Genomic DNA, 23,919 nt, shown 5'->3' on the forward strand with positions numbered 1-23,919 from the left:
GTCAGCAGACCTAACCACCTGACAGCTTTAGATAAACTTACAAACCTACTACTTTAAAATGCATTAATTACATATAAGCCTATACAAAACTTGTAGTTATGCTATACAAGAAGGCGTTTCTAATATTGCAGTTCACACACATCCTTTGCAAGTTATGCTATGTGTAGTATTACAGTGTAGATTCTCCGAATTATTTTTGCTTTCATCATTGTCATCATCTTAATAATTCTACTCTTGGCTGACTCAGTAATGCACCTTGTGAGATGTTTTTAATGTGTACGAGCAGAGCATTTCTATACTGTTATCATTTTCCATTTGGAAATTGAACAAACACCAACAGTTACAAGGGTATCTGACCTACAGGTGTAGACCTGGAGCGGTCATTTGTCGCACTGAAATGATGTGCTGTTTATTGTAGACTGTACCCTTCATCGTGCTGCTGTAACACATCAATTTCCCTTGTGCAATCAATAAAGTATCTTTTTCAAACATCTATCTATCACTCATTTACTGGACCATATGCACCAAAAACATTTCAGTAGAGAAGACTGCACAATAATCATCTTCATGTAGCCTGTTTACACAGATTTTACAGTTCACTAAACATTGCTGGCTTTTATCATCAAAGTTAATTATTTTTTTTATCTATATTGTTACAAAAGGACAAAATATGCAGTGATACAAACAAGAAAAGAAGACAATACAACAGTTGCACATATTTGCATATTTTACATGTCATTAGAATTGTGTGGGAGTCACATGTGCATGAACGCATTGTGTGGTTATGCGGATGTGCATTATGAGACATTTTGTCAAGTTGTGCAACATTACCAAGCAAGCACAGCAATAGAGGGATTTTACAGCCCTGGGATATTGGATCATTTTTCAGTCTAAGAGGAGTGGATCGGGGGACAGCACCACAAATAAAGGCCCCAGACCCCAAACACAACATGTTTTTATATCCCAGTAAAAGGACAGACTACTTAAAATCTTCCATAATAGCATTCAAAACGACTTCAAACAGCATCAGGTGATTCACTCCCTTTCCAGTTAGGCAGCAATCCACTCATAGAGAGGAGACAGTGATGGATAACATCTTTAAAAAAATATTTTTTCTCTTATCAAATCATGTTTCCTTGTGACTGCAGTCACATGGTTTTTGTAACTTCCAATTAAAAAAAAAAGGTACAATAAGAAAAATTTCTGTCAGGCGTGAGATCTTTGACCACCTGATGAAAAGAGCCTAAGATGTTAACTGTTTGATAATCTGCTGACAATAATGAAACCACATAAACAATTTTGTAGCATTTGTCTTTTCAGATCCTTCTCTTATAAAAGAATGATCTCTTATCTCTTGTAACTAAATGTAGCACCCAAAAGCTCTTTGTAAATCTGTTACACTTCTAGCATTCCAAGAAAAGGGTGCACAATGCATTTATCGGTACATTTAAAAAAAAGAAAAGCAGTCAGTTCCAAAAACTTGCCAAAACAAGCCCCTTAAATAATTTTCAATTTTTTGTGGATAGCAATAAATAGTGTCCAACGTCTCAAAGTTTTTGAGGAGAAACGTTTGAGTTTGGGTCCAGTGGAGGTAGTTTGAGCAGGTGGCAAATCTGATTGCACTCAGGTCCATGCTGATATTTCAGGAACAAACTGAGCCCTCTGGCAGCAAAGTTAGAAGGACCCTTAGGGATCCTGGTGGAGTGAATCTGTGGGTCTGTGAGGTAGGTCAGTCCTTTGCCGTTGGCTGTCACCCATCCTGTGGAAAAATAAATGGATGACTACTAATCTTTGTCATGTGACAATATTGCGTTCAGTGAAAAGCAGCAGATGTCACACACCTTGTAAATCTACAACGACTTCCTGGCCACCAGAGAACAGGTAGGTGAAGTGTCCAAATGCGAGGCCATAATCTGTAGCATGGAACATCTTCTCCTTCTTTTCAGTGTTGTTGGTCAGTTTGACAAAGTCTCCAAGCATGTAGGGCTCCACGGTTACACAGCCCACAATCTCATCTCCATCCAGAATCTGATTACCGGAAAACAAGAGAGATATTTTGTAACATTTGAAGACTGTTTGGATTCTACTGGTAGCAACAATATTACTAAAATAAATCTTTGTATTTAAATGTTACTAATCTCAGTAATCCATTGGCTCTATGTGTCTTTTGGGTTTGTGATTGGCTCTCAGCACACACATTGCTGTACTGTTGTATTGTGTTTATAAAGATAAATGGCAGTACACAGTCTGGTTTACACTCAGTGAATAATGATAAAGGCTCTCTGTCTTTGGCCCAAATCAATAAATACTTTCCACACAGAATTGTAAAAATTTGCAGATCATAGCACCTCCTAGACTAATAACCTACAGAATAATTGCTTGACTATATCACAAAACAGATTTCTAGCTCTAAACTGAAAGTATTACATTTCAAGCTGCTGCAGTCTGTACCAAATTCTGGATGCGGGCTTCTATTAAAGCTGTTTTTACAAAGTAAGCACTTTGAATGCAACATTTGTTATCTTGAATTCCTTTAAATAAGTGTTTCCAGCAGTCCCTCACCAACAGGGCTTCTGACGGAATAAAGAAGATCTGAGCCATAACTTCTTTGTCGTAGAGACTTTTGTTGAATTCAGTTACCGTACATAGTACTGGGCTGTCATCTGTCGCTCCACATCTTTCAGAGGAAACTGGATCTGCTTTGGGTTCAAGTAATCTTTCCCCACATAACTAAGGACAAATACAGGAAAAAGATGAGACTTCAAGTCACCATATTTAGGTTGAACCAAGATTGCTACCATACTTGCTTAGCCGCTCCTCCTGGTGTAAAAACTGCACCCATATTGTTGTTCTCTGCGCGCCCTTCTCCCCCATTGAGTCACCAATGTAAACACAAGTTTCCATGGCTGTCCACAGTCCGGTGGCCTTGGAGAACTTTAAATGGAGAGCACCTAGATAGAGATCAACAGACAATTACAAGCTTTTTTGTTCTGTAAGACAAGGCTGGGGTTGATATATAAAAGCTACCCGCCTGCTGAACTCATTGGTGCTCATTTTCATGGAAAAAAAGATCATCTCAGCCCCTTAAATGGGGACATAGACCTATGGTCACGAGCTCTGGGTAGACACTGAACAAACAAGTGGCTGAAATAAGCTTTCTCTGTAGGGTGTCTGGTCTTTGCCTTAGAGATAGCACCTCAGCTGGCTCCTTTCGATGTGGTAGAGTAGCAGGTTTACTCAGAGCCTCTCCTAGATGACTGAGCTCGAAAGGAGCCAGCTGAGATGCTTTGGACACCTGATAAGGAAGCCTCCTTGGCATCTCCTGGGTGAGCTCCGGAGGGAGGGGCAGCCCCAGGACACAATGGAGAGATGATATCTCTCAGCTGGTCTGGGAACGCCTTCATGTTTCCCCTAGATAAGGTAGAGGAGGTAGCTAGAGAGGGGGTCTGGGCTTCCCTGCTTAGGCTGCAGCCCCTGTAACCTGGTTCCAGATAAATGGAAGAAAATGGATGGATGTAGCCCATTGAATAAGAAACTAAAGCCAAGCCATCTGTGAAGGTGGTAATTGGTCTAATTCTTATATAGCCAGATCTGTATGATATATATATAGCATATAGATCTGGGTGTGAGCACAGAAGCCCTACTTATATGGTTTAAACCTCCTATTTATGAGAGTGCAGCTAATCAGAAGAAAGTGAGGGAGGCTTAAAGGAGTCAGAACTGCTATGTATGAAGTGAGGCGCAGCCCAGTGTAGAAAGAAAATAAGGATTGTCATAAATGTGAATCATGCAAAACTATAGAATCAGATTCCAAGTATAAATTTAAAAGGGGAGCTGGAAAAAAATGGTGCAAAATGAAATCAAAGCAATGGAAATATCACGAGTGCTGAACATAAATATCTGTGCCAAACTCTGCTAGAATCCATCCAGTCGCCGTTGAGACACCTCACTCAAAACAGCAAGTGTGAACATCATGGTGTCACTACAGGGAAAGTGACAGTAGAATATATCGTTTGGGGACGGGGAATGTGAGTGTTTAAAATTTCACAGTAATCCATCCAACGCGTGATCATACATAATATATTTTACATTTAAGATATTTTTATCTAGAGTGACAGAATGATGCTGACACCCTAGAGACATAGTTCTTCTGCAGCTCACAGAAAGTACTGATGGTGACAAAGGAAGAGCAGGAATGTAAACTTACTGTGGGCAGTTTTGTACTGCTCCAACTTGAATTTTTTCTCATCATTGTGCAACCTCTTCAGCAGACAATCATTGCAAATGCCAGCCAGAAGGGCTCGGTAATCCCATTGTGACAACAAGAAGGGTTTCATAGGGACAGCATCAGCTACAGTGCTTGGGTCTAGGCAGCTGTAGCACATGGAGTTCTTCTTCTGGGGCACATTCTGCACCTCAGTTTGTTGACAACAACTTTGGTTTACCTCCAGGACTCCAAATGAACTTTTTGTAGAGGTTTCAGTGACAGGTAACAGTTCTGTGACAGCCTGAGATTGACTATTTTGCATTGCTAAAGTGCTGTTTGTTGCAGGTTGTACTTCAGTTTCCGCATTTTGGTAAACTTTGGGGCTTTTGATCGGTTGTGGTTTTAATAAAGCACGTATTTTCTGGTTTTTGCTCATGTGATCAGAAGGGGAATCATCTGTTTCAAAATCGACCGTTTCACAAATGAAGAAGCTCCCATCTGAATCTGGTGAATCGCTGTTTTGGCAAGCTCCTGCTTTGGAAATACTACTTGGTTGTGGTTTCCTGTATGTGGGAGAATTCAGATCAGCTGAAAGTTTTTCCCATGATGACTGGGAACCGAAACTGTCCCCAAGGGAGCAAGAGGATGTTATAGATAGCTGGGATAAGGACTGCACTACTCCTTCAGCTATTGCCTCAGCAGCATCAGACATCACGTCCTCTTCAGAGGTCAGCGTTTCTATTTCAGCTTTTATCATCTGAAAGTTTTCTGAATCCCTGCTCATGCTGAAGGAGGAAGTGGCAGGTAGTGCAGAACTGACACCAGAGTTACAACCCTGTAAGTTTCGCTTCTTGTTTTCATGGGGAGACTGTGACTTGTCGTCTGACCTTTCTTCATCATCTTCTGTGGGTAGACAGCTCTGATTGGTCGCTCCCTCTCTATGTCCAATAGCACTGCTTCCTGTATAGCTTCTGCTGGGCTGAGGAGAGCCTGAACTTGTTATGGACACTTCCTGCCACGAGGAGCCAAGGATATCTGTGCTTTCAGGCTTTTGAGGCATATGCACGCTGGATGAATGCGAGCCTCCCTGAGCCTCTGTGTTGAGTGTGCCAGTGGTTGTCCAAAGCGCTGTTATACACAGCCTTCCTCTGTCCATCTCTATCTCATCTTTAGCATCCCTACAGTGTGTGTTAGTGGTCTCACACAGTGACTCGTGATACTTTTGGAACCGCCTCATTATCTTAGCAAAACCTGCATGATTAAAATTTACAGAGGTGTCTTTGACATTTCTGTAGCTGTCAGGGACAAAAGACCCCTTGTCTGAATTAAGGAAAGGCTCCACTCGGAGAAGCAGCTTGACTTGGGTGACCAGGTGCATGATCTCAGTGCACAGGCTGTCTTTGTCTTGGGTACCAGCATGGCAGTAACTGTAAAAACTAGATAAAGCATTTTGACAAGCTTGAACTGCCTGTGCTACAACCTCCAAAGGAGTTCCAAGCCACTTGTGAGTGACAGTGAGGGAATAGGCAGCTTTTAGAAAGGTATGAAGCTCCTGCTTGCTGGTTACCAGATCACCCTCTGCTCTGGTGAGAAGGCCAATTGTAAATGCTTCTTGTGCCTGCTGGAGAAATGACTGTCTTTGAGAATCTGGACACTCCACAGAGAAACTGTATGATAGCAAGCAGGTACCTTGGGTTGTCTAAAGAAAAACACAAACAGAGGAACAATTACATAACCACAGGAAAGATCTCGTTTACGATCCTACATTCTGTGCAAGTCTTTAGCCACCCCTCATTTCTTTACTCACTCATTTTCAGTGCCGTTCTTGTACCTGACAGTATTCAAGCATTAAGAAGAACCTAATGCAATGCATGTACTAGTACTGTGTCTACACATAACAGACAAATTATCATAGAACCAATTTTGTATCTTTAGGCATTTTGTTATTAGCGGTCTGTCACAAAAACACATAATTTGTTCCCATTATTTTGGTTAATTCTGCGAAAAAGGTCAAAGATAACACAGCTCGACAGGCATATATTATTATTTTACTTAGCATATCTTGCCATGGTGTGCGATTTGTGATTAAAAAAACTGAGAATTGGAGAAGAGAAAAAGTGTCAGGACTAAAAAACTATCTACAGTGGATGAACTTTTTCTGAAAGTCTTATCTTTAAGAAATACGAAAAAATCCAGCAAAAGGTTGACATAGGAGCTGAGGGATGCATCTAGCCCACTAGTGGATCCAGCTACTGTTTGCTCATCAAGAATGGAAAGGGAATAGGAATGGAAATAACACACAAACTACACTGAAAATCAGTGGCGACCAGAGTGACAAATCCAAATGTGAAATTTTTGGTTCAAATTGTCATCAATTTGTACAGAGTAGGCCAGGAGAGAGGTACAACAGCGAGGGTCTATGGCCATCTGTAGGCTCTGTCACTGGGGCTGCATTTAAGCCAGTGGTGTTGGTGAGCTTGTCAAAATAATGGAACCCAAACCTCAACATTACTGAAACACTGTAAGGTCAGTGGAATAAAAGCCATCCAGCATCCAAGTAAGAGCTTTGAAATGTCCTTTTAGAACGCTGAAGAGCTGTTCCCGAAAATTCCTTAAACAAATCAGAAGAAAGCTGCGTGCAGGCTGTGTTGAAGAATAAATGTGGAATTGTACTGTTTCGCCCTCTGTACTATATTGCCATGTATGTTTACATGTGTTTAAATAATTCACTGCAGGTTTTCCTATTTTCATAGTAAAATATAAAGAAATGAGGGGTGGCTTCAGAGTTTTGCGCAGTGCTATACATCCAAAAAAAAGTTGGGTCACTGTATGTAAATATAAGCAAACTCAAAATGCAACAGTTGACAAATCATTTAAACCCTCTATTTACCTGAAAATATCATATCAAGACAGAACGAAATGATGATATTCAAAAAAGGTCATTTTGGGAGAAAAAGTGAAAACCAGTATTGAATGATTGTGATCTTTGAACTATTAGACATTAGTAGAAACCACTGTCTGGGTTAAGGAACTATGCATGAAAACCAGGATCCAGAATATCCCCTACCTCTGGGACTGAGGCAAAGGGGAAAACTTTCCTGTGGTCTGACTGACTAATCAAAATTTATATTTCTGACTGAATCACTGACTTTGCATCCTTTGGGTTAAAAGGAGAGGAACCATCCAGCCTGCGATCTGGACACTATTCAAAGCAATGACATTGCTATGCACATGTGAAACTTGCATCTCTGTGAAGGCCTTATTTATGCTGAACTAAGGCTGTCAGACACCAGATTTTTACTCTGTTATTATCAGTGCTAAAAGCCACAATTACAGATTAAGAAGCATTAGTCAAATTCATCTCTAACTCGTGTTTTTTTGGGGGGCAAATGAATCACAATCAAAAAACAAGCGTTGGAAAGTGGAGAATCTCTAAGTAACTATACAAAACCACATAAAAATATTTAGTTTTTTAAATATCATGGTTATCATCAGTAAAAGAATACTGAAACATCCCTTATATGGATCAATATAATTTTGGGTTTTGGAGAAACACATTGCTTTTCAGGAAGGCCTCGCTTATTTCAGAATGAAAAGGCCAAACCACATTCTTTCAGGTATGTCAGCGGCACAGTGCAGCACTGTGGTTGCTTAACTGGCATGCTAAGAGTCCTAAGCTGTCACTAATAGAATCACCTGACACGTTATCAAACATAAAATATGGCAAAGGTGACTCCGTCTTGCTCAAGTAAAGTAAAATGCTTTATCAAGCAACAAAATTATTTGCCCTCCACGTCAGTTCCCAAACACAGATAGTGTTGAAAGACAAGCTGATTAACCACAGTAGTTAACATTGCTCAGTTCTCATGTGGTACTGAATTCAAAATCGCAAAAACTATCACAGGCTAAATACAGGCTTTAAAAATCGTTAAGAAGTTAATTAACATTTTAAAAATCCCTTTTTTTGATGGAGCATTGCATTCAAGGGGATAGAGAAAACAGTAGTTGAAGACCACAACACAACCAAAATTATTGCAAACATGTGCCATGGTTTGCAATGAATTTCAACCTTAGTACATAAGTACAGAAATTCATGCAGCAACTACTTAACATTAAGAGTCCAACCAGAACCTAATGGAAATTCCTCCTCAAATAGTGACGCAGGGTGGCAGATTAACTGCAAAATGACAAAGGTGCTCTGCAACCTTACCTTTACATAGGAATATCACCAGGATAAAACCAAATACAAGCAGCTGAGTTGAGCCCAGTGTTGCAAAGAAACGTGTCAAGGACAAGTTGCACTTATCACAGCAGACTGACTCATACTGATTGCAACATTTTGGCTGTTTGTGTTTATAAGTTAGACAGCAGTTATTTGCAGACCTTTAACAGTGTGTCTGAAAGTGATTGCAGGCAGTCTGAGTCTGTTCGCAACTGTTTGGAGACAGGTTGCCTCCCACCAGGCAACTTGTGCAATTGTTTTGTGATCAGACAGTTAACGCAGTCACTCTGGAGGTAAAAAAAATCATAAGGTGTTTGCTGTTAGACTACTCTGGTGTAACTGAGCCGCAACAAGACTATCTACAAATCTGACATACATTCTTTTTGCATAGGTATTTATAACAATAATAATAATTGTCATTATTATTTATCTATTATTTAATCAGTCAGCAGTACCAATTTCATGCCTGAGTGGGGTTCTAATTAACAGACTCAAAAAAATAAGTCTGCAGGAAGGAAGATTTCAATATTATCAACAAAACAGCAAACACATTCAATGGAGGATTGCCTGATAACTACTTGCTTAAACATAAAACTTTTGCTGGACTATGAGGATTCTCTATCACTGCAGGAAATAAAACTTAGTTCAAATTAGTTATGCTGGGGAAGTTTCAGTTATCTGCGTCAGTAACCTATGCTGATAAACTAGAACTCTAAAGGTCAATTGCAGGCAAGTAGACAGAGATTATTCAGTAGAAGTAACTTACCACGTTAGTCAAAACATACAGTGAAGTATACTGAGTGTATACCACTGCCATCTTAGCAGCCTGGGCTGCTGAGAGAAGACGATGATTTCCATCCCCAAGTAACGTCTGAAAAAATGGACAGAATAAATAATGCAGCAAATTTTTTTTTAGAAAAAACAACTAATGAATGGAGATTGTGAGGCGGGCTTACAAAATCAATATCTGGATTAGTCCTAAAGGCATGGAAGTCCTCATTATTCATAGATACCAATATACTGGCCAGTATACAAAGGGAAGTTCCAATACCCTATAAAATAAACAGAGTTGCAGGTCAGAGGTTTATCACAGTGTGTAAACTGGGCCGACTAACATCTAAACCAGGATAGTCAAACATTAAACATAAGGCCTGGGGACCAGAATCAGTGTGTCAAAGACTTCAATCTGGTCCACTGAATGGCTTTGGAAAATGTGAAGGAGGACAAAAGTTTTATATTTTAAATGTATTTTCATAGATTTTACAGCTTCATCATGGCCATTCATACAACACCAAAGTAAAACAAATATCTGATAAACACTTAAATGACACAATCATTATCTGCTATAGAAATGCAGTATTTTTACAGTGTGTTCAGAGTAAAAATAAAAACAAAGCACATTCTGTAAATTAACAAAGATTTTCCATTTTTTTAATTACAGGAAAGTTTGAGCTAACAGAATCTTTTCTGTAATTTTACACTTTTATTTCTTACAATTAAAGCACACAGCAGCATTTCTTCATCATGTAGAAGTTACCTTTCTTTTGCTTATATTCAAATATCCCAGAGATAAAATGTGTACTTAAACTTCTTTAAGCTGACACAAAGCAGAGTGTCCCACAATGTCAAATGAGTTTGACATCCCTGATTTAAACCTCAACCAACTATGCCAACTATGGCAACCAAATGATAGTATTGTCTGTGGTACCTTTTTGTCAGGTTGAGGAAGCGAGTAGTACCCAACCAAGGAAGCCCATATTAGCTCTGCAGCCTCTAACCACAGGCCTAAAACACAACACAAAGACAATAAAAAATAATCACAAAATAATGACAATTATCTTTCACTTCACAAAAGTGATCTTACCCAGCTTTTGCAAAATCGTGCCACGCACTTGAACACTCACAGCCTGCACGAGCACCCGGTCACTTTCAGAGTGGTATATCCAATGACCTGCACATAAAAGATAAAGGCACATTATTTGTTTACTTTGTGGACTCAGTTTAATCCTCAATAAATGTCCGTGAAAAGGAACAGACAGGAAACTACCTGTCGTCCCGCTGTTGTTAATCAGGCTGCTCAGGATGTACTCTGCCTTCTGCAGTTTTCCTGTGGGGCAGATAATGATTATGTTTGCATTTACCCAGGTCTGCACAAGCCTTACTTAAAATAACCCTTTAATGAAATGTGGCAAAAATAACTAAGGAGTGAGAGCCGTTCATGTGCAATTTCCAGGTTATGAGTTTACGTCAATCACTATAATTTCTCCAAACAATAATTAGCACTAACATGTATCAAACAGGAGTTTATATAGTCGTTTCCAGCTCCAAATTGCTATTATTTCACTCTCCAAGAACGGCTTTGATTTATAGTTTAAAAAAAATATGTTTTTCTTATTTTGCTTTAGTCCATCCACTGTCTGAAAAAAAAGCTGCTTTAGCTCTTTCACCCCTCCCTACATGCCAAACTGATCTGTTGCCCCCTGCAGACAAAAGATTTGAACAGCTGATGGGTGGAGCTTCTGTGCTCGCAGCGTAGCTGAAATTACCATATTAGATAAATCCCGTGTCACTGATATCACACAGAGATGAGAAGACAAAAAATACTTTAAAAGCATCGATCCCAATCTTTCACTGCACTGTACCCGAGTTAAAATAGACCCTGGCCTGCCGTATGACCAGCTGGGGGGCTATGGGGGTCTCGGGGTAGCGTCTGTGGAGAAGCTTGGCAATCTTCAGCAGACGGCTTGAATCATCAGTCCAGTAGAGGTAACGGTCCACTAAGAAGACAACTGCCAGTGCACAGTGTGCCTCCTCAGCTCTGATGCAGGCCTTCAGGAGATCCTGGCAGACACAAACACGGCGTTTGGGATTGTGCTTATGTTTTTATTTACAATGACACCACAGGGTGCCAAGCTGAATAGGCTATTGTTTAATTATTACCAGTAGTTGAGACAAGTGTTTGCTGATGAGGTCATTGAGGTTGGTTTTGTCAGCGGCGCTGACAGACTGCTTATACTGCCACTTCTCCGGTGCAAAAGGCCATTTCATGTCCATGGCTTCCTGCAGGAGGGAGGCCAGTTCGGCACACAGCGAGTCTACAGGAAATAAAAATCCAGATGAGCAAACAGTATTGGGCTTAAGATACACTGATGCTTTCAAAATGTATTCACAAAAGAATATCTTTACCTAAAGTGACTACATTCAAGCTACACGGGGATTACTAGTACATAAACTGACCTCTTTATTTGAAACTTTGAACATGGTTAATATTAGCATCCACCATTAGAAAAAGTATATACAAAAAAAAGCATGAAAGATTCACATCAACGCAACGCAACACAAGGAAAAGCTGGATGGATTGCTGTTTAGAAATGTACTGCTGTTTGAACCAATAACAGGAAGTTCCCAAAAGGAAGACTTAATTTACTTAGACTTAGTTTAAGCTGCCTTGGACAGTTTTAGGTCTAAGATTCTAAAATAAGCAGCAAAACATCATTTATATGAAAAATCTAAGTGAAATGGAGCATGTTTTGTCCCTTGTTTAGCAGTGACATGTAACAGTACGTGTGTGTTGACCCTATAAGATGCGAGACACCAGCCCGCATTAGTTAAAGGCACATGCTTAACATCACAAAGTGTCAAATTCATGCCATGGAAGCTACAGAGCTGTACAGAGCTTATGCAAGCATAATTCCACCTCACCTTTGATCCTGACCCAAATCTCTGAGTATCTCACATGCTCAAAAAACACTAAACAGCACCATCTTGTGTCTGACCTCTGCAGCTGCAGTAATTCAGCCGCTCTTGTGTGGTGGGCCCTGCCTCAGAAACCCCGGTGGACTGCCGACCTGCTGCTTCTGCTGCCCCGAGGCACTCGTCCAGTAAATCTCCCACCTCTCGACTGTCCATTGTGGCAAACAGACGCAGTTAGCTGTTTTCGGAAAGGAAAAAAAATCCTTCTCTCTTGGCCTCCTCACCCCTGTTCCTGTAAGAGAGTGATCCAAGAGAGGGAAATTCCATGAAATGACAATACTGTTGAAATATTGTTGAGAAAGAGCGGCTCCACATCCGGCCCGTTTGTAATATTTTAAAACATTAACATTACGATAAAAATGTAAAAAAACAAACACACAAATAAGTCAACAAAACGCGTGATGAAATTGAACTTGTATACTTTTAAAAGGGGACTAAATATATAGTGTTAACGGCCTAATTTGTCAGGACTTTTCAAAAACTCCTCATCTAGTTCATTTTAAAGAATTTGCTTATAACACATAATAATGAATGCATACGGACCTAAGTTTAGTTCAGTAAGAATATTCTGAAATTCTTCAATAATATGTCGGATTTCAAACTATATAAAAAACATACACTATTCACCGAACTGCAATTTCATATGTTGTGTTGGCGCATGCTCAATCATCTGGACGTAAGGTTTTCAGTGTGAAAAACGTTTGGTCACTAATCTAAGCAACTTCTTCAGCCTCTTATATATATATAGATATATATCTATATATGTGTATATATGTATATATATGTATATGATATACTTGTACGTATGTTATTTCAATACACCATACAGTGCATTTCTGCTTTTTGAAAAACCCCAACCACAGAAAGTATTTCTGCACTATTCAGTGTAACTTAGCCTACAGCTAATTAGCATACATTCGTAATTAGACACCTCGGTTAAGTGTGGCTAACCTCGAAGTATTTATCTCTTTTCTTTTCATGTAAAATGTATGAAAAGTTCTTTTTTTAAACGCACCTATGGTTAGTTCTTGCTCCCTGCGTCTTCCTGGTGGGGCGGAATCATGAAATGCTGCTTTCAAAGTTTTCGGAAACATCAAACTTGTACCCCGGAGCGTACGATATTTGTTGCATTATTTAAACCTTGTTCTGTAAAACCCGAACATGAAGAAAATAGGTTAGACTTAACATCAAAATACGTGGTATGATTTATTTAACTGATTATTTTTCTATTTATAAGAAGAAAATAAAAAATTATTTATATTATTATTTATACCTGTCGTCCCGCTTATTTATAAAATACTGTCTAACAGATTTTTTTTAAAAATATTACTAAAAAATCTTATCAAATAAACAATTTTTGGTGGCTGTGCTTAAATTACTTCAGCAAAATACTGTATTTTTAGTATTTAATGTTTTCTCTGTTGTTTATACTTATTCCTGCGAGACCTGAATGCAACGCGTGACGTAATGAAGGGACACAACTGTGATCTACAGCAACAGGTAGCTGGGCTGTAGGAATGTGACTGAAATAAATAATTAAATGAATACATTTATGTATAAAATAATAAATATCCTGAAGGATCTTTGGGAGGACTTTTGAACTTTCAACGCATAAACCAAAATTCAAAAAAACAACTACATCATATATCATATATATATATATATATATACATCATATATATATCTGCTAAACAGCACTCACTCACCAAAACATTTACATTTTCATGAGTTTTTTTCAGGTAACACACGTCCACATTTAATAAATATGTGATCCCGGCTGATAGGACGCCTCGATCTCTCAGAAAAGCGATCAGACGATGAAAAGCCCCGTGGACAGGTTGTGGCGGTATTGCAGTCATACTACCAATAGGCGGGACTGTGGCTCTGCAGTGTGTTTGTGAGCTGCACAGCTGGAACACTAGAAGACTGGCACGCGTTCCAGCTGCGAGCAGATAACTGAGCTCGGCTGCCTCCGCTGCACCAACACGCATCACATCCACAACGTGCTTCCGAGTGCGCCACTCGAGAACTTGGAGACAGCCGCATGGCCCGTTCACAGCAGCAGCATTAATCCCCCGAGGTCGGACCCCAGTTGTTTATCATCTGATGACTTCTTGCGGGCTCCCATCTTTGCCGACTCTAACACTCGGTCGCCGAACAGACTTTGTGAGTTCGACAGTGTTACGGTGATGTAACGCTTCCCATATCAGAGCTCACTCCACAACTGTTGTCACTCCAGCCTCTCCTCTCAGAGCATGGGACGCTTCAAACTCTAAAGGTAAGAAATCTCCTATTTACTTGTTAGTACAACACTGGTGCCACTTTTTTTCCTTTTTAATCTGCAAGGTGGAGCTCAACTACGGCACCTATTTCTTGAAGAAATCTGCTGAAACGTTACACGTCCTTTTCTGGTTCTGTTAAAAGCCTTTCACAACCTAGATAGGCTGACTAATGCATGAGTGCAAGTGTTACTTCTTTTGCAACAGTGAAATTGCGCATGGGCATGCCTGATTGCACCATCAACAACTGCATTGTCTGTCTGATAATTTCACGTCGATTCATTGTGGAAAAAAAGGAGGTGAACTTAGTGCTGCTGGGCTCAGACTTGCAGCTGCAGATACATCTACCTGTTGAACAGTGTTCAGACAGTGATGGTGCTATTCACAGGGCCCAGTGTGTGACTGACTGTGTGCTTGTGTGTTTGTGTATATCTAGCTTGCAAACAACAAGCGTCGGCGGCTGTGTGTAAGAATGAATGAAGAAATGCATTATCTTTGTGGCTATTAATAGACTCACTATAACCACAATATAAAGCTGAGATGCTTAGAGCTGCAGCTACACTGGCGGTGGTTGGGGCGGGGGTAGAGGGATGGCTATTTCTAAAATCTAAAATCTTTGTCCTGCTTCAGCTGGCATGAGAATGATGGTTAACAGAGGTCTGCTGGCACGCACAGTTACAGCTCAAGATGCCAAAGCTCCAGCTGAGTTCTTCTCTTTAAACCTTATGCATCTTTCAGAGCTGACAGCACAGTGAGGTGTGCTTTATATTGCACATGCACTGAGTCTCAGGATTACTGGCTGCTCTACTACTAAACCAACGGATGTAATGATACCTGCATTGAAAGGAATTTACCTCGACTGTAACGCAACACTGTAGGCCACATCCCAGCTGATTGTGATTCAGCAGGCCCGAGTGGTGAGTCAAACGAGTGACAGGTCAGGTGTAGCTTTCTCAGCCTTCAGTCAACCTCTTCATTGCTTGTTTTCTTGTGCAGACTGCAGCTGTCTTAAATGTAATGATTCAAGGTGATTTCGTGCCAATGCGTGCAGAGCAGCAGGGATTAGGAGGCATCTCGGAATGTGTGGACGCTTACTCACACTGCAGCGTCTTCGCCAAGTTCACCCCAGCTTTATCCACCCTGAGCCGTGGTGTCAGAGCCGTGGGATTTCACTTGTAAGCTGGAATCCCTACTGATGTTTTTTTGCTGCATGCGAGAGGCTAAAACAGAGAAGTCACTTCAGTGTTTTCAGTGTGTAGCTCATTTGGCTGGAGCTACACGTTGCTGATGTAGCTCCCGCTGCTATTTTGAATATTGGACAAGCCTGCTTTTGTGCACTTGCTCATCCAGATTAGCAGCTGCTCATCTGGAGAATGCAAATGAGGCAGACATTCAACATCAACCATCATGCGTGTGGCTCCCACTTACACACTTCTGTCAGCGACCAACAAATCAATAATAAAAAAAAAAATAGTCCAAAGTCCATTTTGTCACATGCTGGCTCATTTGATCATCAGTCACCTCAAAGTCACCCATGGCCTCTGTGATCTCATGTACACAAACACTGAAGTGGTGCTTGACTTGAAAGGTAGAGCGCTTTAAAAAGACGGGATTTCAAGGATTAAAGTGCCTCCAAAAAACCGAGTGTAGAAAAAACTGAGTGGAAGAGATTAAAGTAGGAAATCTCTGCATCTCTGTTCTTTCGCGTTCTCCTCTGCTGCTGCAGTGCAATTACTTCTGGCCTGTGGAGCAGACACCCTTGATATTTAGCATCACTACCAGCTGCCTCCTTCCACCTCAACCTGCAGTGGTGGTGCACTTATCAGGAAAGCCAGCTATAATTGGTTGTATTGTAAAAAGCTTTGCTGCTTTATGCCAAAGGACCGACAGCAACAAATTAGGGAGGAAGGGATGGTGAGTTGAGGAAGGCAAGAACTAAAACAGAACGGGGGGGGGGGGGGGGGGGGGGGTGGAGGAAAATCAAGCTGAGAGAAAATAATTACAGAGAGCAGACAATGAGCAGCAGCTCAGACATGTGCACTGGATATTTGCCATCACCGGGATGGATGGTCCTGTGCTCTCTGTCTGTCCTCTACCTTCTCAAGTTTGCTTTTTATTAGCTAATCCAATTTAATCCTCCTTGATTACCACCACGGAGGCCGCCTGAATGTTGAAGTCTTTTTTTGAGCTGTTTGTTTGGTGATGCTTTTAACTGATTTAAACACCTGAAAGGAGAATTTAAAGGCACGCGGCGTAGGCAGAGCTGGAATCAGACTTGGTACGACTCCTACTAACTTGGCAGAAGAACAGCAATCCCAAAATTGTGACAACTAAGGATCTAATTGTGAATAGATGTGAACAGGGTTACTTCTAATTATGTATCAGCCTTCACAAACTGTTTTGCAAATGGTCTGCAAATAATTAAGCGGTCATCTGGGATATTTGGATTCCTCTGCTCCCTACTCAACTCTTCAGCTTGCAGCAAAGGCCACGTACTCTGTAAAAAGGTATGGCGGGAACACAGGAAAGAGAGGCGGCAGCAGAGGAGAGGGAGACATTCTGTAGGAGGGGAAGGTAGCGGGGGTGGGAAAGTGTCAGACCTGAAGAGCTATAAATCAAGCTGAGGCTTTGAATTCAATCAGATAGGGTGAAAGGCATTTGTGGGCAAATCCAAAGCTGATTACTAGAGAAATTAGCAGGTGGTTACAATATCACCATTATTTAAAGTTTGGGCTGAGTGGGGTCGCTCTGCACTGAACAGGTGTTAGGCGTGCCTCAGTTTCAGAAAGGGAATCGAAAGTGCCTGTTATCCCACATCTGCTACCAAGTAGTCTCTACCTTTGTTTTCCCACTCATTCTGTTTACAGTCTGTAATCTGTCAAGCTTTTTATCCGAATGTGCATAATATTTGGTGTGTTATGACTACAGGAAATTGAGGGCTTTGTGGTGTGCTCATGGATGTGTGCTGTTTTAGGGAGGAATACATAAACAGGAACTAGCCAGGGCTGTTAAAAAGCCTGCGGGGGTAAAAAGGAGGGTGGTTGTTTGAATGTGAAACTCCCAGCATTCACAACTAGTTCAAAATGACTGTTGTATAAAACCACTGTGCAGCTCAGTGAGCACATCTCTGACAGGCAGGAGGAAATGAAGCAGATAAACATTGCGAACAGAACAAATTGGCCTCCAGAACTGCAGTTTGTGCCTCATTCTGCAAACCGCAGGCCTTTCTTCGAAGATCGGAGTTTGTGAGAATTAAAACATGCAGCATCACTTGGTATGTGGCCCTAACCAGAAGCAGTTTTTACAGCAGCTGCACAGCTGTGCCTCCTTGTTTCTGAGTCAAGGGTGGAAAACAGCACCTTTGGGCAATATAAGTAGCTGAGATTTATATTGCGAAGGTGAAGCGGCTTAAAAAATACTTTTCAGTTTTCTTTTGTTCGGATGATTTCTTGCTTGAGTATAGCACGTTACTGCTGACTGTTGGTCAACGTTTACATTCAAGGCTTTGTGTTAGACAGGATTTATGAAGGAAAGCTTCTTAGGTTTTGGGCAACTGCTCTTTTTGCAACAAGACTTCCGGCTCTCTAAAAGTCTATGCAAAACGAACCTTGTCCAGTGACCACCAAACTTTGTCCCAATAGACTCAGTCACTACTTCCAGGTCAAAGTTCATAATTTCATATTGCAAATGAAGGTTACTATTAGAGCGAGAAAGCATGGTCATCCAGGATGTGCTTATTGACTAATGACTATCACTTATCAGTAGTGAAAAGATAGTGACAGCAAAAACACCCAGGTTGAGGCTTTTATGCACTAACCAGAGGGTGTTATCATTGTGACTACACCCATGTTTTACATCTTTTAATCTAGGGTTTAACTTTAACCTCATGTAAAAAATACAGAAAGCCTTAACCACAAACGTATTTTTCTGCTCTAGAAGGTAAATATAGTATGTAACAGCTTGCAGCTGCATAGCCTTGAGTAAAGATGGACAGTATTGCCTGGCAAACGGGGGATTACATGATTGTGTGTTGCACAAAGGGAAAACACAATCACACAACTAACTGGCTTTAGAGGTTCTTGTCTGTTAAGATAGCTCTTTGTTTTATTTTATTCTTTATGCTAAGCTAAGTAGTTTCTTGGCGCCGCTTCACATAAAGGTTTTCTTACATAAAAGTCTGACAAAAGTGCAAATGTGCCAGTTTCGCTCTGTTTAGAAGACTCACAACTCTGATCAGGAAAAAAAGGCTAGCCCGGCTGCATTCAAGGTCATAAAATCTGCTAAGTTAAACCCTTGTAAGCTAACTATAGGTAGCAATATCCTCATATTAACTGTGGAGACATGCAAGTAGAGTAAATTCCTCTTGGCAAATATATGAATGAATGTATTTCCCCTTTAATTTAAAATTTGGCCATTGGAGATGGAACACTTTGCAACAACAGGAAGTGATATCCCTGACTTCAGCAGAACACTAGAACACGAACCCTGACCGAGGCATGCTTTGAAGTTAATAGACAGCTGGCAGGAATCAAACCCAAATGCAGAATTCCATAAAATGATGTATCACATTGGGCCTTTCACACAATACGCCATGTGGCCTCATCTTTTACTCATCACGCAGTGAGGTTTGAAAAGGAAGTTTTGTGTGTCAGAGGGATAAATGACAGAGTGAGGAAAAACTCTAGCATATAGAGGAAATATGTGTGAAAAAAATTATTCATAACACTTACTCAAGCCGCTCTGTACAAGTGTGTTTGTAATAAGGTAGCAAAAAAAGAGAAAAGTGTGGACAAACAGAAGAAGTTGCCACATCTCACATACACATAGCAGCACACCCTTCCGGTATTTGTTGTGAAGCAAACTTTCACATCTGGTAAAGGACCCATACTTGAGCAGGAAGCTTGAACACAAAGCAGTGAAAACAATCTGACACAATGATGCATTGTCGCATTTGGGGGGGTGGTGGCAGGAGGCATACAATATAACACATGAAATCAGCCACGATGTCCTCTCTGTCTCCTGCGTTACGTTTTTCATTTGAAGTCAGAAATGGGAGATATAAGATATTAATTTGAGCCAGATGTGGAGCAGGATGCGTGACTTTATTTGTTAAAGGACACAACACAACATCCCACGTGGGTAGCTGCTGTCTCCCAGCAGGAGGACATTTACATATTTTTCTCCTTTTCCCCTCTCTGTTATTTCAAGATTACAAAGAAGTGCTGCTTTTCTCAATCTTTTGAGAAGCATTAGCATGAGTGCTTCCATGTGCCTATAGAAATTTCCCAGTTGCACTTTAATTTCATATATCTCATTGTGTCTTCTGTCAGTACTAACCCTCTATACTTAATCTCTTTCCTCCTTCGGCCAACAGTATCTTTTTGTGTTTTACTGAGCTGAAGCACACTCTTCCTGCCTCCCAGTCTCTCTCTTTATCACCCATTCAAACATTCCTCCTCTCCTCCCTCTGCTTCAACCCCTTCCCTCCCTAAGGAGCAACTGTAGCTGCTAATCTCAGTTTGCAGCCGGTGCCCCCCCACTGATGTGGCATTCTGCGTGTCCAGGGAAAGGGAAATGTTTCCCTTCCTGCTCTCAGTACCCTACAGTCTCTAAATAGAAGCCTGCCACCAGCTACTCTGAAGAACTATATCTGTCCCATCATGCAACACCCTTACTACAACTGGGGGATGTAGGGGAATAAACAAGGGTGGTGTGTATGAAGAACTGGTTTTTGTACGCGTATTACAGTCTGTCAAAGACAGGAAGATATGATTTAATATCATATACTTTTTTTTTAAAAGCTAATATCATTAGAAAAGGTTGTCTGCCTGTGCCTGCTGTTATGTTACATTTTCCATGGCCAAATTTGTTAGTGGAAATCTAAACGTAATGCTATTACAGTTTCTAGCTGTAACATATGATGAAAGGAAAACTGTCTTAGCATCATTACCCACCAGTAAGTGGTTCACAAAAATGGAAAATGGAACAGCAAAAGTAAAAAGGAGGCAGATAGGAGGAAAAGCCCGCGCGGGTGAAAATAATCAAAGGTTTTATAGGAAATCTGGCCTCTTTTTTTTCTTCTTTAAAACACGGTAGCTATTTAAGTCATTCATAAAGTATGTGACTAGACTATAAAACTATGTTTTAGTGTTGTTTTTGCATTTCTTCCACACAATAGTAAGAAACATTTACTATTGTAAACAATTATTACACGGTAGCCTCAAATTCAGAGCTCTTATATATTTGCTAAAGTTTTAGTAGAAGAATACTTAACTTATTTATTTCATACACTGAGGTTCATACAAGACTGACAGCTATAAGCAGCATCAGCATGACAATATGCTCCATTAATTAATAATGTGTCTGCCATGTTGTTCAGTATGTCACATGCTTATATCTGAAGATTCACACCAAACACAACATAGAGCCGAGGTCATCTTTGTGTGTCTGCTTAAAGAAAGTTGTGACAAAAGTTGTAAGCACACAAAATATGAGGCCCAAATGTACAATTTGGTAGTAATCCATCCAAACGTACTTGAAAAACGGGACTCTGTCCAATCAGTCTTGCTATGGCATTGACAATTTGAATAAAGAATCAAATTCTGTTAAAATTGTGTCTCTTTTCTTATAACTGTTATCCACAAAAAACTTGTTTTTCCCAAACGCCAATGAGAGAGGATAGAACTAAATCAATGATTGTGAATTAGCATGTAGCATTTATCAGCGTGGAATTGAGTCCATTATGGGAGTGTCGATAAGACGATGGACATGATTATTGCCTGTTTGTCAATGCCTTATCATCAGTTAGTACTTTAAGACGGGAAAGTCAATAAAGATTTAAGCTCTCGGTTTTCTTCTAATGTCTATAGCTGGAAAAAGTGTGCGTTTAGCATAAGCTCCTTTTATTAAGAGTTCTGCTGCTTTAAGTCAGCTCATAAACTCTGCATTTGAGCAGCAGAACAGAAGCCGTCATATTTGGAATATCAGTTTTCACAGACATCCTATAAAACCACTATTTGTTATTATTAGTTATGTTAACGTCATTATTTTAACTACATGTATATTTCAGGTGCTTTTAAATGTGTCCAACAGGAGTCATCAATTCTTAAACAGTAGCAACAATAATATGTCAGCGTGAATTCACTGTTATGGGTCAAACTTCAAAAGCATTGGTGTAAAGTTGAGAATGAGCTGAAAAGCAGCTCGCCTGTTATTCTGTGACCGTGATATTGAAAACGAGAGAGGCAGTAGTCTGAAGGGGGTCTGACTGCGTCTAGCCGGAGGATGTGACCTTTTTCACTGCCCAGTAAAGCAGCAGCACACAGCAGATTCTGCATGGCCAGGATTGACCAGGCACCCGTCAACTTCCCTTTATCCCCGCTGAGCCCCATCCACCCCTTAATCTGCCTGATCGATGGCCCCGGGTCCTCGTCACCAGGCAACCAAGGATGACACTAAAGCTCTCGCAGTGTGTGCTTCTTTACAATCAATTCGCCGCTTTGCAGATATCGGGACTGTATTAGAAAGACGCTGCTGGAAAAACACTTAAAGAATGTCTAGAAAAGAAGGGAGGAGGGACCCTGTTTAAGACAGATCAGTCTTAATTCATATAAAAACTTAGAGAACATTGTTCTCTGGGTAATGGCAAAGCGTTCCTGTCAGCAGGATGATGAATGGTGTATTTGGAAGATACCATCATCATCAAGATGGGCACAGTGTGTTCAGCAGCGCCAGACTAGACTCTGCTAAAGCGTTGGTGACACTTTAAAACACCTCTGCTTCTCCCTTTCTTGTTTTGTTTAGCCCCTGAGAGATGGGCCCCACACAGAAGGAGAAAGTGGTTTTAGGTCCTCATTCAGTTTTGAGGATGGACACTTTTGTAATAAACACTGAAAATGCAGAAGTGAAACAGAAGAGCACATTTTTTCACAGGCAAGGCCATCTCAGCTCAAACCTAGATGATCCTCAGGCTTATCTCCTGCAGTGAGGAAACAATTGACTTCAAGGCAATTTTCATTCTCATTATATTCATGACATGCGAGCAGACGTAACTGCCAGTGCACAGAGCCAATACTGATGGAGTGTAGGCTCCTTTTTCTGAGCTAGGCATCACAGGTCTTGGTGTTTGTTTGCTGAGGTTTTAATACTCACATGCAACACTGCTTTACTTCCTGTGGTGACTTTAGCAACCCACCTTGAAACTTTCATATCTATTTACAGCAACACAAAAGCCTTTTTAGTTGTTCGCCATTTATCTTCCCGTAATCTGACCATATCGTTTCAGCAGTTTAATCTTGCCTACTGATCAGCGCTGTGGCTGATCGCCCTAACAATGTGATGATTTAAATTGCGGTTGAGGATTATACTTCTATCTCTTTCTCTACGTTTGCTTCCCCCACCATCCCTGCAGAACGTGGCTGAGACAGCTTGTGAAGCCTGTAATTGAGTGTGTCCACCCACCGCGTTGCGGCAGAGACAGTGCAGTGAAAGGCTTCATTGTGTCAGGCACAATGGATACGTACACATACACATCACACCCTTCTCACACTCACAGAGCCACCACATTAAAATAAAGTTACAGCAGTGCACAGTGTGTTGTTGGGGACTTTGTTACCTAACTTTGTTACTTGAGCTTAACCTTAGTGTCACTTTTACACTTATAGTGTCATGAAAAAATGTTTACACCTACATGTTACAGACCACAAACAAATTTTTCTATTAGACAAAGTCAACCAGAGTAAATATCAAATATTTTTTAAATAATAATTTCATTCAGTCAGGAAAAAAAAGCTATTCAAATCTATCGGGCCCTATGTGATAAAAAATATCTATCATGAAATTAGTTTGACTAGCCTCACCCAGGCCTGATTACAGCCACACCCTTTTTTATTTTTTTATTTAGAAATAATTTCAATTGAACTGAGTCGAGTCTGACACAGTAAAAATAGGCTAAGAGATATCAGATCATGGAGAAACCTTGGAGCGCTGATGAACCATCCCAAAATTACTTCAGAACCCAGAACAACTAAAAGAAAGTGTTCATGATTCAGTAATAAGAAAGAGACTGGGAAGAACCATCTGACATAAAAATAACACAGCATTTCATAAAAAGAAGATCCCACCAACAGTCAGACACCGTAGAAGTGTGATCGTCCACTGCTGCTTCATGACCTGGAAGGTGGTTCCTTCAATTACCTTGCTGTAATTGAAGGAAGTATGAATTTTGCGACCAGAAAATCCTGCAGGAGACTGTCATCAGTTTGCGCCTGGAGGTTCAGGCCCACTTGGATTATGCAGCTGGACAATGATCCGAAACACATCTGCAAGTCCAGCTCCTAAAGCCTCAAAGAATTCCCAAAAAACCAAACAGATTTCAGAGCGACCTGGTCAAAATCTGACTGTCAAAGAATGACCTTAAACAAGCTGTTGATGCTTGAAAACTCTCCAATGAGGGTGAA

At 40.6% G+C, this 23,919-nt stretch overlaps 2 protein-coding genes across 4 annotated transcripts in view; one reads left to right on the forward strand and one right to left on the reverse strand.

Annotated features, from left to right (window-relative positions):
• Positions 1–200: 200 nt before the first annotated feature.
• alpk1 (alpha-kinase 1) lies at positions 201–13,309 on the reverse strand. The gene is given in 15 exon segments (XM_026160188.1): positions 201–1,759; positions 1,842–2,028; positions 2,563–2,640; positions 2,643–2,730; positions 2,804–2,951; positions 4,208–5,906; positions 9,196–9,300; positions 9,386–9,481; positions 10,138–10,214; positions 10,294–10,380; positions 10,477–10,536; positions 11,072–11,270; positions 11,370–11,524; positions 12,206–12,414; positions 13,198–13,309. Coding segments are annotated over 14 exon segments (3,324 nt in total). The 5' UTR covers positions 12,339–12,414; positions 13,198–13,309; the 3' UTR covers positions 201–1,547.
• Positions 13,310–13,939: 630 nt separating this feature from the next.
• LOC113017037 (RAS guanyl-releasing protein 2) overlaps positions 13,940–23,919 on the forward strand; it is a 37,195-nt gene continuing 27,215 nt past the window's right edge. Inside the window, exon 1 of one of the 3 annotated variants that reach the window (XM_026160295.1) lies at positions 13,940–14,460. The gene's annotated coding sequence lies outside the window, so the exon portion shown is untranslated. Of the gene's footprint in view, positions 14,461–15,124; positions 15,379–23,919 lie in introns of those variants that run through there. The other 2 variants (XM_026160292.1, XM_026160293.1) reach the window with 2 other exon arrangements.

This window comes from Astatotilapia calliptera, chromosome 3 (genome assembly GCF_900246225.1).
Source record: "Astatotilapia calliptera chromosome 3, fAstCal1.2, whole genome shotgun sequence".
Taxonomy (NCBI): Eukaryota; Metazoa; Chordata; class Actinopteri; order Cichliformes; family Cichlidae; genus Astatotilapia; species Astatotilapia calliptera.